The following is a 16,587-nucleotide window of genomic DNA, read 5'->3' on the forward strand; positions in this document are numbered from 1 at the left end:
CATACTCTGGACCTGTTGCAAGGGAGGAAGTGATTGTAGTCGAAGCTCCAGAACCCCCATATAAAAGTATTTGTTTTAATAAGGATGCGAAAGCTAAATGAAACAATAAATGAGATGCGGACGAAGGTGCATACAGAGAGACACGCATAAAATGCCACTTTGTTGTAAACAAAAAATACGAGACATATTAATTTTAAACATGGGAAAAAATCCAAGCATAACACATGAACCTAGTTAAATCGCATATAAAGGACTAGTGTAATGTAATTACTCGATAGGCGAGTGAGGTTGATGTTTACTCCGGAAAAGTAATTGATGCAGAATTTTGCGCCTTCATTTTCAGCACATTGTCTGAAAATAGTACAAAGGAAAATGTTAATTCGTATTTGCAATTTGGCCACATCCAAAGCTCTAAAATATCACTTTGTGCAAGTCAGTACGGCTCACCATCGGGATACTAGATGTGTCAGTGGTTTCATCACTGGTGAGGGTCTTTGCTTCCATCAATGTTCTCTATGTAAATGACGATATGTCAAACTGCACATTTTGAACATATCATGAGACTTTTATAGCTCAGTATGGACGTTTCTACTAAGGGTCACATTCACCGATTTATTATGGGGTCCCGAAAGTGGGGATAGATGAAGTAGTGTAAAGTGAAACAGTTTCATATTCTGTTGACTCTGGTAACTATGGAAAGTTAATCAACAAAGAAAGCTCTAAACCATTCATGAAGTTACCTTTTCAATACACTACTTATCTAATCTAGACTTCAAAGAGATTACTTATTTATGCAGACCATCGTCCAACTTACCAAACAAATTAATCGTCCACTATTCTCCTCAGCCACTGTGTGCCGAAATTGTGTCGGAATTGCATTTGGAAGCAATTTACAGAAATAATTCTGGGGCCAAGCTTTTTTGTGTACTTTGATTGTTCGTACATATCGTCGGTCGGTAAGGTGCAGGCTGCAGAGGCGGAATCGATTGGGCCTCACGTCATCCTTCACAGCATGGGCTCTACTTTCAATCTTGTCCACTGGGAAGCTGCAATTTTGTCATGAGCGCTACTCCCGAGGAGCCAAGACTGGCCCAGCGTCCCCGGAAGCAGGCTCATCATCCACACCCCTGGTTCCAGCAGACCCCTACAGGGGCCCTTTGGACCATGTCCTGGCGCCTCTGGCGCCAGGCTCATAAGGAACCACAGTCCCGGCGCCACGGGCGCCGGGCTCATATTCTTAAAGTGTGCAGTAGTGATTGGGTGGACTTACCTGTGGCAGACCATGCTGCATACTCACCTAGAACAATCCAAGCTGGGTGAAGTCCCAGCCACTGGCTGGGAGGGGCTAATCCTCTGACACTGGAACTCTTTTCTTACCTGGGTGAGGCTGGAGGAAGAATACGCACCAAAGCACTTCTCCACTATTTAAACCACGCCCGATAGAATTCACGTGCTTCGCGTTATTCTGCAACAGCAGCAGGACGCTCACCGAGTCAGCTCCTGCATTCCAGGTCCAGACACACCCTCAGCTTCTCGAGCAGCAACCTGTGGATGAAGAAAAGGCACAGGAACATCTACTCACCAGAATTCAGCCACAAGAGTCCAGTCTCCGACAACCTGCAAATAAAGACATAAGGTTAGAAAACGGGCAACACGCTCGCAGCTGCGCTCGCTTACCTTATCCATCCGTGATCACATCGGAGTTCACCGCGGCCTTCGCTTCGGCAGCATCCCAGCACCTGGAAGACAAAAGACATTGTTAGTGGTGTCCGAGCCGAAGGGTTCGCAACTCAGTTATACTTTCGCGCTTCTTCACGCGCAGCAGCAGCATCGCCCTCAGCATTTCGGCACCTGAAAGGAAGGAAAAGACATTATCAGAGGCGCCCATTTGGAAACGGCCACAATTCAGTTATACTTACGTGCCACCGCGGCGGCATCGGCCACAGCATCTCGGCACCTGAAAGACAGAAAAGGACATTATAAAAGGGTGCTCCTTCAGAAGCGGCCTCAGATCTTCTATACTCACGAGCCTCTTCTTGCACAGCAGTGGTGGTGTCGCCAACAGCTCCTCGGCACCTGAAGGACTATTACAAGCCACAAAAGGACACTGAGCCTAAACACTGACATCATCCAGTGACGTAACTGGATTCCACGCGCCCCTGCACCAGAAGCAGGATGGAGAGCTCGGCTTTACTAAACCAAAGGTGAGAGTTCGTGGAGACCAGTCGAGAACCAAGAAGTGGGAAAGCAGAAGATTGGTGGGAGAACTTATCCAACCAGCTTGTAATTACCCCTTTTTCTTCCACCTGCAGAAAACTCACCTTACAAGCCAGACAGTCAATATTCGGAGGTCCTGCCCAGAGCGTCTTCCGAGTTCTACGCCTCATCATAGTCATAGAAGCAACTGTAGCAGTCCAGTTTGGGTCAGCGCCTCCGTGGGAATCAGGTGAGCGTTACAATTTTTAATCCATCCTCTTATTAAATCAATATCGTTTGGGAATGTACGCAGGACTGTGCCCTGAGTTTTGGCATGGCTCACAGAAGGGCAACCGATAACGATACATGAAGGCATTTTTGAACAGTCCATAAAATCTGTATAAAAATAATATAAGGATTAAAAAGAAAATTAATTGTAACAGTGGTTTTTGTAAAGAAAACCTGTGTAACCTATTCAAATGAACTCTGTGATAACTATCTTAAAGAATTCATTGATATTCCACAAATCGTAACATGTTACTCGTCCGTTGAATTAACTTTCAAGCATCAAAAGAAAACCTACTTGCAAACATGGATCAGTGATCACTTGTGATTCCATAGAAGATTGAAGTTAATGCTTATACTCCATTTACGGTGCCTTATTGCTAGGATTCCCTACACGTGATGCGCCATGCCGCAGTCTGGTAAGAGCACATTATTTCCATACAGCACTATATATATATATGACAGTACCCAGTTGCATATATAGATGTGTAGAACAGCAGATTTGACATAGTGCATTTTTTCTCTAATTATGGGAACAGAACACAGGCTGGCTAGCCTCCGTTCATTGTCGCATACCAGGAAGTATTTTGCAGGATTCATACGGCTGCGCTCGACCGTTTGCGGCTATCTCCAGTAACAGATATGACGTTTCCCATGGGCGAGTGGGTTTATTTTCTACACCTTATTCTAGTCAATTCTGTAATATGGTAGAATTACTCTTCATGAATCTGGTTTCCATGTTTATGAGAATTTTAAGGCAATACTTATTATGTTTACTACCCAATAGCAGGCCGTCCACATTCAGTAACTGTCACCCCTCTTGTGCTACTGCCTACATGTTTTGGTGCTGTGCATCTGCTTTTAGATGACCTGACCTTATTAGTACTGGTATACATAGTTCTACACTGTGTGAATTAGAGTGCTTCACACCTGTTGTGTTCGCTGAACATCAATTGCCTTCTGCAATTGATTTTTGCATTTTTTCCATTTCTGGCGACGTTCACCAGGAACATCCCATTTAAGGTTTTTGACTTTACATTTAGTCACCTTATATACCAATCAGCATTTTTACAAACAGCAGAGGTAATGTATTATCATTCCCCGTTTCATTCCCACTTTGAACTAGAAGCATCATCCATATGAAATTCTTAATCCATTTCCTTACATTTCTGTCATTTAGGGGGGGTTGCACGTTGCTCTATACTGGTGTTCACTGTGTTATCATAGCATACCTCTTTGAGCTTCTTAGACTAGTATCCAATATGACCTGGACACTGACCCTCCGATGTAATCTAGATGGAGTAATCACATACCGCTATGACTTTGCATGTAAAGAACTAGTTTTACCACCAAATGTGCTGACAGCCATAATAATTCTTTGTTAGTTCTTGGTTAGTTACTCACCAACTGATGAGAACCGGTTTTATAATGTTTTCCAGTTCAATTAGGCTCAGGAAGAAGAGGAAAGAACCTTGAAACGAGTCAGCCGAATACATTTAACGTCTGGATGTTTTCCTTTGCTACTTGCTGCCAAACTTTGTGCACTTAAAAAACGTTTTGCTTTCATGATGATGTTTTATTTACTTCGCATCTGTAAATTCAATTATTATTAAATATATTTGAACACTATTTTTCAATATCTATTGATTTAATTGTTGATTGTCTTTGGACAGTTCATTATAGTGTGCAGGGGGCGGGAGGGACTCAAGTCTGGCTCCTCTTACATCCTTTCTTTTATGTATATTGATCTTGTGCCAAGATCATTTCTTCTTTCCCGGCACCTTTAAATTTCTTGACTATTCGAAATTGTTAATATTCTAAAGAGTATTTTTGAATCACTAGTGTGCACCATTTTCCCAGAATACCATGTGTGAAATAACTCTTTGAGGTGCACATAGTGTTTGGCAACTAGAGTGTTACCACCCACACAGCCCCCTTGGGATCGCACCGTCATAGATGTGAACTGCCATCGATACTGGAGTTGGATGGATGGGCATGAGTTGATGGAAAAAGTCCCAGAACACTGCTGAAGGGACAAAAACGTATGTTGATTGCTGGGGCGAGGTCTTGGAGAGGGAGTCTGCAGACACCGGGTTTGGGCGAGGTTATGTGAACAATGGTCCCTGTGAGGAAGATCCCTTTGAAGTGTACACAATGTTTGGCAACTTGATAGTTGCCACCCATCCAGTACTGGAGGAGGGATACCGGCGGGGGGATGGATGGGGACGAGATGAGCACAAAAGGGCACCAACCATTCTCTCATGACACTCAGACGATTGAGTGTTCTCTCAACTCAATGAAACATTTAAACAACTATTTGCATATACTCATTTGTATTTATTTAATTTGGTCATGTTCATGGCACAAAAACTACAAATCGTATACTTAAGGTTGCAGCACAGTGTGTGAAAATCCCATGTACTGTCCGCTGTCACTGGGGAATTTAGTGTGAATTACTTGGACACAGGCGGGTATTACTCGTTTAACGCGGAATCCAAGCTTCCCATAAAGCCACCATGTAAACAAACGGTAGGCCACCAGCCTGTACCACATGTGAAAGAGAAACATACATATTTTAATTGAATGAAACGGATAAGGGTACCACCTTACTTGAACATTCATCTGAAATTCTATAGCATAGTTGTAGCTTTCTTGAAAAATGAACTTGTGTTTTGAAGTCTAGACACATTACAAAAGTGAAGACCGATTCAGGCCAGAAATTTTTAGGCCATACAGAAATATTGTTTTTTTGTTGAAAGTGAAAGACACGTAAGCGACAAACACTCTGAATTCCAAGAAGCAAGAGAAATGTATTCAATTTACAGACTAAAATAATTTGTTAGTGATCGATCAAAGTTATATAAATGCAGGCGGTCTACCCTGAAGTCATGCAGCTCAGTAACGCATAGCAGTGGTGTGCCTTCTTTGGCTATGTAGGCCAAGCATCCAGAGTTTTCTTGGCCGCAGCAGTTCTCCACCTCGGTCGGCATGACCTCGCAAAGATTGCAGGTACCCCAGGTTGAAACATCTTCCATGTGACTAGGCTCAAGCTCCGGGGATTTCATCTTCCCAACTATCGTCCGAATCGCCATCATTTCCGCATCTCTCTCTTTCCCTTAGTTCCTCCTCTGAATACTCAAGCTCGTACTGGTATGGCTGTATTGTTGCCATTATACGATAGGTATTCAGATAAAATGCAAGTAATAGGTCTAATCAGCTAGTGTAAGTACCTGTTTGCACGAGCTCTGTACAAGGAAGATCGCTGAACAGAGCAGAAATGAATCGCGAGCGGTCTAAACTAAATACAGTGAATCGATTGACAAAGCAGCTTCAATGTTGTCCGATTAGAAAGGGTCTGTTTACACTAGTTGAGGAAAGAGGCGTCCTGGCGTCTCCATGGAGACACGGCAATAGCTTGCCCACAGAGAAAGTTGACACGAGACGTGCATTGGTGTTGTGAAAAGGGCTTACGCGCCTAGTGATGTCAGCTTCAGGGGCGGGCGATCTGTATTCTTGCCGCAAGCGCACTTGAACTTAGGGCGATGCCTCGAACGGAAAAGATTAGCGCAAGATTGCCATGCTCAACCCGTTGTTTTCGCATGTCTAAAAGTGAGGAAAACAAAAGGTAAGATGCAAAGGAAACATTTTAAGATCGGTTACACCATGCTTAAAAATACATGCCCGAGAACGATCGGGACAATACAATTTTTGAGCGCACTTCCTCTTTAACAATTACATTCCTACCATGTGGGTAAGGCAGGTGGAAATCCAACAATGGGAGTACGAGAGTGGCTCTTTGCTTTCCCATTCTGAAGCAATTATATGAACAATAATAATAACGAGGCAGTCCAGCAGACTAGTTATCTTCAATAAGGAAATTAATTCTGTACATGCCAGTTGCAACAGATTTTTAATGCCTGGAGTCTTCTACCAGCATTTGAGTAACCGCTTGCCTTTTCTGGTCTCGGGTACCAATCTCGTGTAAGGTTCTGAGCCAGCCAGGCAAGGCTTTCTAAATGCAAAGTAAAAAACACCTGTTCCCAAGAAAGATATTCTGCAAAAGCAAGAGATGCAAATGGAACAAGAAGCTATGTATGTTGTGTTCACAATTTCCAAAACTTAAAGGTAAAGTACAATAGCGGAATAGACCAACATTCTTTCGCCTAAGGTAATGGAAATGTCTGCTAAACAAAGAGGTTCTTATGAACCACCTTAGTTAACAGCCAATGTGTCCTTTCATTTCAACTTTGAGTGTTGAATCGATCCTTCAAAAGTTAGAACATGTAGGCAAGGTTTTGTGATGCAGAATCGTAGGTTAGGAGTCCATGATTACATATTAAGTTTCACATGTTACATGCACTGTGCGTCACCTTTGATCAACCACATATGTTTGCTTGTGCACGTAAATCGCCTCAAAACTTACACTTAAGAATAATCTCGCCCCACCATGCACAATGAAAAATAACAAAAAATGAGCACTGCCTTGCAAAACAGCCAACAAGAACGTCAAATTTCATTTTTTATGCAGATTACAATATAATATATATATATATATTATTACCGGTTGTTGGCCGTCAGATCGCACTGAAGCCCTGCAGGCTGATGCGAAAACCTCACCAATGGGCAACGAGCATTTAGAATCTTTTGCACACCTACGCAGCCTGGCCCAAAGTTGTCAATGCATTCCCCAATCACTGAAAGAACATTCTGTGTGACCGCTCTTCCTGAAGGAACTCGCTTCATCTGAAATTCCAGCGAAAAAGGACCTGGTGACTAAGGATAGAAAAGGAAGGCGAGTAAATGCCCGTTACCTATTCGGTTTTTTTCTACAATTCCCTGGAGAAAAAAAAAACATACATCCTGCCTATGACTGGCAGCGTGAACTCCTGCCAGCAAACACTTTCAATGGCTAATCCATCAACAACAACATCTGGTAAAAACAATGTGTAGATATTTTAAGTTGTATTGAAAGTCCAACCCCTAGTAAAATGTCACGCATTTGGCACAAATGAAAATGTTCACCACAACAGCACTCCTAAAAGAGCTCTGCTGCAAGATAAAGCACTAAGTCTCTTACCAGCTGGTTAATTCAAAAATACATTTTTGATGTTTTTCATGTTCCAATGACTGCAAACTAGAAAATGTCATCTTATAATTTTTGAAATGCCCAATAAGAAGCCCACTCCTTGTGTCCGACGTAACCATAGATTACTCAAGTCCAATGTACATTTCCATTCCTTTAAGAGCACAACTATCATACAATTCCAATTTAATAACTCAAAATGTTCCCAGGCATGAAGGGAACAGGGCAACACCGTTATTTGCACTGCGTATATACCGTGTTAGATGCTGAAAAGAGGAACAAGAAGTATGTGCTTTATGTGGATGCTGAACCAGGATGTATTACATTGGAATGTCCGATGAAGAACGTGGGCTATAGCTATTATAGCTAATGTGCATCACAATGGGACACATGAAATTGATCTCTTCGGACATGAAGCAGGTCTGAACTGTTGTTCACTTCGCAAAGCTGTATTTTGGCAGTTTGACAGCTTTTGGCAGATAAGGGCACTTTGTGCAGGAAAATAAACGGGAGTTGCTAAGGTTTACACAGTGTGGTCAGTTGCGAGTCAAAATTAAAATCCAGGTCACCTAAAACGAAAGCCACCAAACTATTTATTAAACCACATAGCAGCTAAAGACATTATCATTATAATGGCCTATTGAAAACACACTGCCCTCAGGCCAGCAGCTATGAGGTACAAGAAGCTTTGGGCAGAGCCATTCACAAAGGCCTTCCCGAGATGTGACTGAAGGTGCCTCGCTCCGATCTGTCTTTATACAGAGTCCAGCCACACTTTCTAAAAAAATAAATAGCACAATTCATTGAGAGGAAGATGCAATTAGTACACAAAATATCCTGAAATATTTTAGGGCATTTTGACTACGCCAGGCCGGGCATCTGCCTTAGAACTGGAGCCCAGATAGTAATATGTGCATAAGGCAAAGGAGTAGCCCATGCCTGTGCTTTGCAAGTCACTTCCTGCAGAGTGCACCACTGGAAGGCAACGAACGCCACTTAATCCCCAGCTGAAAGATCATGGATTTAATTCTAATTGGGAACTGGGGGGTTTCTTAGAAGGAAAAGCTTTCCAGGGGCAAGGTATGATCAAGTTGGCTGTGGTGGCCTTCGTCACATGTTTGCCACTATAGACCCAACCGTCAGAATCCTCTTACTCGGATCCATAGAAATCTCAAAGCACTCCAAACACCAAATTTCCACAGTATCCCTTCATCATCCAAGGAATGGTTTGTGAAGGTGAGGCGATAGGTCTTCTCATTAACTAATTGGAACAAAAAGAAATAAGGGATCTTCGCGCAGTACCACATTGTCTTGTGGAAGGCTTTGTATGGCGCCAAGCCACCCTGAAGTTCACCAACCCATCAAGACTGAAGTACTAACGACATGCGTTCAAAAGGTTTCTGAACAAGAACATGATGCCATTTTTTTTTATATGAATTTGGTTTCATTAGTTTTACAAATACAGGTTATGCAGGAAAAGTATACAATAGGTACACAATTAAGAATTTCACTATAATAAAGCAAACCCCCCGAATCCCTTGCGTTTTGCATCCGTCACATGTAAGCTCTCTGCATGCATAATGTTCGCGCAACATCATAACTTTTTCCCCCTTCCCAATCCCCACCCCCCACCCCCATGGTCAGAGCCTTTATCACAGATCATGCAGCATTCATCGTACAACGATCAGAATCAGAGTTTATTGTCGGGTTCACGTTATTCGTAAGAGTGTCCGTCTAAGAGCTCAACTTAAACGTCGTTTAGTTTGTTCCTTGCTCCTCTGCCATCAGAGTAAGGGCTGTGTTACGGGACAGACCGTCTGGTAGATCATATGCTTTTGTATTCCATCCACAAGGTCTCAGTCTGTGAGTTTACCATGCAGCGATGACGTTATGTGTTCCATTATACAAATGTTGGTGGATACATGGATCCATTCATTTTTCGTGGGAGCCTTCCACCTCATAACCAGTGTTGCCCTAGCAGCCAGGAGCAGTTGCAGGGCTATGTCTTTGATCTTGACCCAGTCGTCTTCATCTTTCTCGAGGCCGAACAGCATGAGGTAGGGCGTGGGTGTTCTGGCAATGCCATCGACCTCTTTGATCCAGCCTAGAACTTCTGACCAAAATACCTGTATCCGGGGACATCCCCACCACATGTGCCAGTAGTCTGCCCTCTGGCCGCATCCACGCCAGCAGCCCAGACTTGCGGTCTGAAACATTTTGGATAATCTGACGGGGTCATACTGCCATCTGTGTAATAATTTGATTGCATGTAGTTTGTACTGATTTGAAATGGATATCCGTGTGGCTGCTTGGCATATGGTGTCCCAAAGTTCGGGTGTGAACAGTTCAGCGAAATCTTTTTCCCATCTGTTTTTTAGTGCGTCAGTGTTCACACCTTCTCCCTCTATCAATGCCCTGTACATATCTGATATTAGCCCCTTCATTACAGTTCTTGAGTCCAGTATTTTCTCAAAGGGGGTGAGTTCTCATCAGTTTGGGTCTCCACATGGTTCTTGTCAAAACCCCTTTCAGTTGTAGATATTGAAATGTGGATAATGAGCTATACCCAGGGCCTCGGTCAGCTCAGGGAGTGAAATAAAGGCGTCTTTCCTTTGTAGTTGGCCTACTCTCTCTAAGCCCACCTCGTACCAGCTTTGGTACCTTCCTATGTCCGGAATGTGGTCGTTGACTCCTGGGGACCATAAATGACTCAAGGGGCTTGGCCAGGTGGTAATGCCTTGCATATTCGTGCCATGCGTCCAGATGTCCGAGATGGTCATAAGTATCGGGTGATTTTTGAGTTTTCGACATATCCGTTTCTTGGGTGCCCAGAGCCATTCAGATACTGTGGCAGGCGAAAAGTAATGGTTATCCATATTGACCCACTGGATGTTTGTCTGGTCGCGCAGGTGTGGGATCAATACTCTGAGTTGTGAGGCTTCATAGCGTTTTTGGAGGTTGGGCAGACCAACCCCTCCCTTGTCTTTGGGAAGTATTAAAGTCTTATATGGGATTCTGGGTTTCTTCCCCTGCCATAGAAAGTGGAGCATGGCCTTTTTGATTTCAGTAAAGAAGCTTTTCGGAATCCTAACGGGTAATGTCTGGAAGGGGTATAAGAAGCGGGGAAATGATACCATCTTTATTGAGTTTAGCCGACCTAGCCAGGAGATTGTGAGTTTGTCCCACCTCGTTAAATCTAGTTTGAATTGTTTCAGTAGGGGGGGGGGGGAGTTAGCTTCAAATAGGTCCTCTAAATTTCTCGTTATTTGTATCCCCAGGTATTGCAGTTTTGAATGCTCAATATGTAGGCCGAGTGAGGAAAACTTGATGGTGTTGTCATCCTCTTGGCCCTGTAGAGGAAAGAGTGTCGACTTTGTTCTGTTTACTTTAAACCCAGAGAGTTTGCCGTATTCCTCTATTAAGGATAGAGCTCGGGGTACAGAAGAGGAGGGGTTCGTTATATGAAGTAGGATGTCGTCAGCATAGAGGGCAATTTTATATTCCGTTGTCCCCAGTCGGATACCCTTGAGCGTGGGGTCCGCTCTCATCGTTATTGCCAGGGGCTCAAGAGAGAGGGCAAAGAGAATCGCCGAGAGGGGGCACCCCTGTCGGGTCCCACGTTGGAAATTAAACCACCATGAGTATTCACCATTCACAAATATAGATGCTTTGGGGTCTGTATACACTGCATGTATTGCTTGTCTGAATTTATCACCCAATCCCACCTTCCGTAGTACCGCCTTTAGGAACCCCCACTCCACCCTGTCGAAAGCCTTTTCTGCATCAACAGAGAGTAAGATCGGGTCATTCTCCATATGCTGGGATGCGTGGATTAGGTGGAGGGTTTTGCGGATTGTGTCTGCCCCCCGTCTTCCTAATATGAACCCAACTTGATCAGAGTGTATGAGTTGTGGGATAAGGGATTCGAGTCTCGCCGCCAAAACTTTAGTATAAATCTTTGCATCGAGGTTGAGTAGCGAGATAGGGCGATATGAGGCGCAATTCGTGGGGTCCCTCCCAGCCTTGGGGATGACAGTAATCAGTGCCCTGGTGAAAGAGTCCAGGGGTTTCCCTGTGTCCATTATGTCATTGAAGAGCAGTGTCAGAAAGGGAGCTAATAAAAGTTTTATAAAAGCCAGCTGTATAGCCGTCTTCGCCCGGGGGCTTGCCCAAAGTCAGCCTCTTTATAGCAGCCTGGACCTCCAGTTCCGCGATAGGCGATTCTAGGGATTCGGCATCTGTGCCAGGAATGCAGGGTACATCTATTGAGGACATGTATGACTCAATCTCTGATGGCCCTATGTCCACGTCGGAGGAGTATAATGTTTCATAAAAGTTGGCGAGGCATTCTGGAATAGTGGTGTGGGCGTATGGTGTGGGGGAGGAATCGTCTTTAATCTCTATTCATTTACGGTCAGCTCTTTGTTCACGCAGCCTGGCAGCAAGAAGTGCATCCGCCTTATCGTCTTTTTCGTAAAACTTCTGTTTTAACATTCTCAGTTTGCGCACAACCTTTTCATACTCCAGGAGTTTCAATTCGCTTCTTTTTTCTTTGGCCCTATTCATTTTCTGCGGGTCTAATTCTTCATCCACTTTGGATTTGCTTTCTAACTGGCAGATTTCGGCTCGTAGCCTTTGTTCAACGAGGGCACGTTCCCTCTTTTTCGATGCGCCTTCTCTTATCAGAATCCCTCTCCAGGTAGCCTTCCCAGCCTCCCACACCGTTTGTCTGGAAACTTCACCATTGTCGTTCGCTTTGAAAAATTCAGAGATCTCTGTCTCCATTTCTGTTCTGAAGACAACATCTCTCCAGAGGCTCTCATTACAACGCCATTTCCCATTGTTTTTTGGCAAATCAGCCCACTGGATGTCCGTGAGGACCATGTCATGGTCAGACCAGGCGATCGGTATTATCTGTGCTTGTGATATCACCTGGGAGAGCTCCCTGGAGAGATTTATATAATCGATACGGGTGAACGTATTGCGGGGAGCTGCATAGAAGGTGTAGCCCAGTTCTTCCGGATGGCGGACCCTCCATGCATCTGTCATATTGTACAGTTCCATCATATGAGCCAGCTCGGAGAGTTCGGGCCTGTCTTGCTGCAACATATCGGGGTTCCCAGGTTTTCGATCTTTCGCCGGATTCGCCCATTGGTTGAAATCCCCTCCCAAGATAATGTGCCCTGTGGCTTCAAGTAGTATCTTAGGGATTGTTCTGGAAAGAAATCTAGATTGGGCTGTGTTTGGGGAATAAAGAGTAGCAATGGTGACACTCAGCTTACCCAACTGACCGTTCACCAGCATTGCACGTCCTTCTACATCCGACCATGTCTTGGTTAGTGTGAAGCCTGTACCTTTCCTGATGAGGATTCCCACCCCTCCCCTCCTGAACGGGCCCGACCCCCAAAACTCGAACCCAACTCGTTTCCCCAGGACCTGTCGTTCCTCTCCTTTTATGTATTTTGTTTCCTGAAATAGTAGGATGTCTAGACCACTTCTACGAAATTCCCTGGCCACAAGGGACCGTTATGTCGGTGAGTTGAGCCCTTTGACACTGAGTGTCCCGACTCTTAGGGAGGCGAGCTCCCTCATGTTAATGTTTGCCATGTGATCGATAACGTTCTTTTATCTCAGATTGTGAGCTGCATCGGTTGTTCTGAGGTGCATTTGATATTGCTCTGACCCGTTTCCCTTCTTTCGGCCCCTCCCGACCTTCCCCCCCTCCCCTCCCCTCTCCCCTGTCGAAGGCGTTCGAGTGAACCCGGTTGACAGCACCGAGTCGGCATCGAACTGTGGGGGCTGTTACTTCACGCCCCTCATTCTCATACTACTCCTCTTAACTGAGTTGAGCCCTTCCTTGGTTCCCCCCTAAATTTCTCCATTCTCATCTTGGAACGATATACATGTTAACGTCTTATTGTAGCATTGGTAGGTGAAACGTGTGTTCGTCTTACCAGAGTCGACCAATTTCAGTTTTCCCCCTCCCGAGAGAGGTTACCTCTTCGGAACTTTCGAGATCTTTTTACTTTCTTCCTCCTGGGACCCTGAATCAGCCATTCGCGGTCTCCTTTTTTCACCTCTCCCAGGCTTTCCCCGTCTAGTCTGGGCTCAAGAAGGTCTGAGATGCATTTCTGTATTTCTTTTTCAGATCGCAATCTAAATTTGGTTCCTTCATATTCAAACGTGAGAGAGAAAGGGTAACCCCATATATATATCGAACATTCTTCTCCTTGAGTTGCCTTGTGAGGGGGCCGCACATTTTCCTGAGGGCCAATGTTGAGGGGGAGAGGTCCTGATATATCGAGATCTGGGCCCCTCCCAGCGTGATCTCATCGCTTTCCCTCGCTTTCTCGAGGATTCGGGCTTCGTCTCTGAACCGGTTGAACCGGGCGAGGACTGATCGTGGACCCCCTGGAGGGCCACCGGCTCTGAATTCTTTCCGTCATTGGTGCATCCACCGCGTCATCAGCTACAAGAAGTTTGATGATATTGTGGAGAGTTTCCCTCAGGTCCACTTCTGTTTCGCCCTCCCTTTCCGGAATTCCAAAAAAGCGTAGATTGTTACGGCGCTCTCTGTTTTCCAAATCATCGAGTTTGAGTTTAAACTCTTCTTCTTTGTGCTCCAGTTCTGATAGTCTCTGATCGAGTTGGATCTCAAGGGTGTCAATGGAGGCCTGATTGTTCTCTACCCCTTCGAGCCTGTCTTCCATATTGTCCAGCCTTTGGGTGATTTTATCCATCTTCCCCCCTATGTTGGCGCCCAAATTTTTAATTTCTCCTAGCAGGGCAGCGATGCCGCCTTTTGTTGCTGCGGCCAGGTCATTCGCTGTGGTAACGTTGTTTGCCATTGTAGACCTTGTTGGTGTATGTGGGGTGGCGGTGTAGGCAAAAGGAGCCAACTTGTGCCTAATGTCCATGTAATCTCCTGGCAGTGTGGTCAGCCTGCCGGTCTTGCTGGTCGGGGTCGTGGGCTCTTTGTCCCGACAGGCTAGGCAGAGGAGGCACACCCCCCTGTGTTGGGGGCCTTACCCTCCGCGCTAGTTCGTTGTGAGTTTTCGCAGATTTGTACCTCTTCAGCGGTGGCGGAACAACTTCAGCGCCAGGCTAGAGTGTTGAGGATATGCTGCCGAGGTGTCGTAGGCAGTGGTGGTCTTGGTCCGTATAGTCAGAGGAGGCACTTGCCCCGTTTCCAGGGGCCGTACCCTCCGATTGGTATGGCTTCTATTGCAACAGGTGGTGTGCCTTACCAGAGGCTTCACAGACGTTCCTTGCGTGTTCTCGGCGGGTGCAGCGTCGTTCAATTATTGATTTGCCGCCTGTACAGGGTAGGCGTACACCCCTGGATTACCTCGGGTGTTGCAGGGGCCCCCCTTTTTCCAAAATCCGTGTGTGCTGTCGGGGTGTCTCTTGAGGGGTACTTCGTGCCAGGCTGTAGTGGGGGGCCTCTATTGTGCGCAGAATTAGGGCACTGACTGGCATTCCAGTCCTCCTTGATCACTGTTGCCATGTGGATGTTCTCTACTGATGGGCCCTCGGAATGTGCCAGGGGGTCTCTGGGGCCTCGTAGGTACCACTTTCGCAGGTCCGTGAGGGGAGGTGTTGAAGGGGCACAAGATCTGGACAAATGGTGTCGCGTTCCCAGCCGCTATGGGCCCGCTTTGTGTCCAGGGCGGGATCACGTGTATTATACGCGGGTGTCCCCTGCGTGGCCCACTGAGTGCCCATGCGGCTGGTCTCCTCTTGAATCCGCGCAGCGTCCCCTGCTATGCCCCCACCACCACACTGGGAGCTCTGCGCCACAATCAAGGCGAGTCACGCTGCAGGGTCACGCCGCAGGGTCGAGCCGCGACAGTGTGCCGGGGGTCTGGATTGGGCCCAGGGAATAGGCCCGTGATTTGGCTCCAACACGGTCTGAGGGCTGCGGGGGGTGGTTGTCTGATCGCGTGCTGCCTCTCACCTTATTTCAACAAACGTGCTCCTAGAGCGCCGTGGGGCAGGGTCACAACGGAGCACAGGCGGCAGCCCATGCACTTCCGCGACAAGGTTCCTCGTTGCTCCGCAGGGCTTCTCCGTACTCCTCTCACTTTTGCGCGCCAAGGGAGGGGGGGGCCTCTGTGCACACGACGTTTTCACAGTGAAGAAAGGTCCGTTTTACGTCGGATTTTCGGCCAGCCGGTGGGGGGCCGTGTCACACTGCCAGGTTCCAGTTTGTACGCGGGGGGGGGCAAAAAGTGGGGGCTCAACACACTTCTTGGGGCTGCGTAACGGGAGCTCACACGGAGAGCTTCCAAATCCGTGCACCCCCTGGTGGCCAGTCAACAACATGCCATTTAACAACAAGGATAACAAGAAAAAGAAAACCAAGCAAATGCGTAGTTGTGATAGATATCTAATGTCAAAGAGTATGGCATCTATCAATTAACATGTACATCCGATCAGGCCACATCCAAAGTGAATTGCGGAACAATGTCCATGAACAAGGCTCCAAGGAACAATGAACACAGAATCCATTTGATGTATTATTGCGAACAAGTGGAATGTTTCCCGGCTGCCTGGACAAATGCAAGTTGATCTTGAGAAAAAACAGGGTGCACCAAAGTCAACAGTTCTGGACATAAGATGCTATGTTTAAGTACTAAGGATACGTGTAGTCTGGCATCCTGGAACACCCGTGGTTTCTCACACTTATTCACCTCAAACTGGCTTGAGCAATTACAAATAGTCTGCTTACAGGAAACGTGGTTATCGGAAGCCCCAGTCACCGAGGTTGCGCTAAACCCCGCAATTAAACCTCTAAAAGGTCGTCCAATGGCTGGCTTACTCACCATGATTAGAAGACCCTGAGGCTGGAAGCTTGTAAATTCAATCAACAATTCCCAATTTATCCAAATAACCTCCATAGAATTTCTCGGCCCCTTAGGAACGTGTACGGATTCAATAATGTTGATAAACACTTACTGGAACCACAAAAGGGCCGGAAAATAAGCATTTATAGATAAAATAAAGGAAACGTTGACTCTTTG

General features: G+C 45.9%; 1 protein-coding gene across 1 annotated transcript in view; it reads right to left on the reverse strand.

The window, feature by feature from the left end:
- MTPAP (mitochondrial poly(A) polymerase) overlaps window positions 1-16,587 on the reverse strand; it is a 361,093-nt gene that overhangs the window by 174,607 nt on the left and 169,899 nt on the right. Inside the window, exon 5 of the mRNA XM_069648089.1 lies at window positions 7,043-7,254. Within this exon, the coding sequence (XP_069504190.1) occupies window positions 7,043-7,254 (212 nt within the window). The remainder of the gene's footprint in view (window positions 1-7,042; window positions 7,255-16,587) is intronic.

Source organism: Ambystoma mexicanum, chromosome 2q (assembly GCF_040938575.1).
Source record: "Ambystoma mexicanum isolate Mex_15411 chromosome 2q, UKY_AmexF1_1, whole genome shotgun sequence".
Taxonomy (NCBI): domain Eukaryota; kingdom Metazoa; phylum Chordata; class Amphibia; order Caudata; family Ambystomatidae; genus Ambystoma; species Ambystoma mexicanum.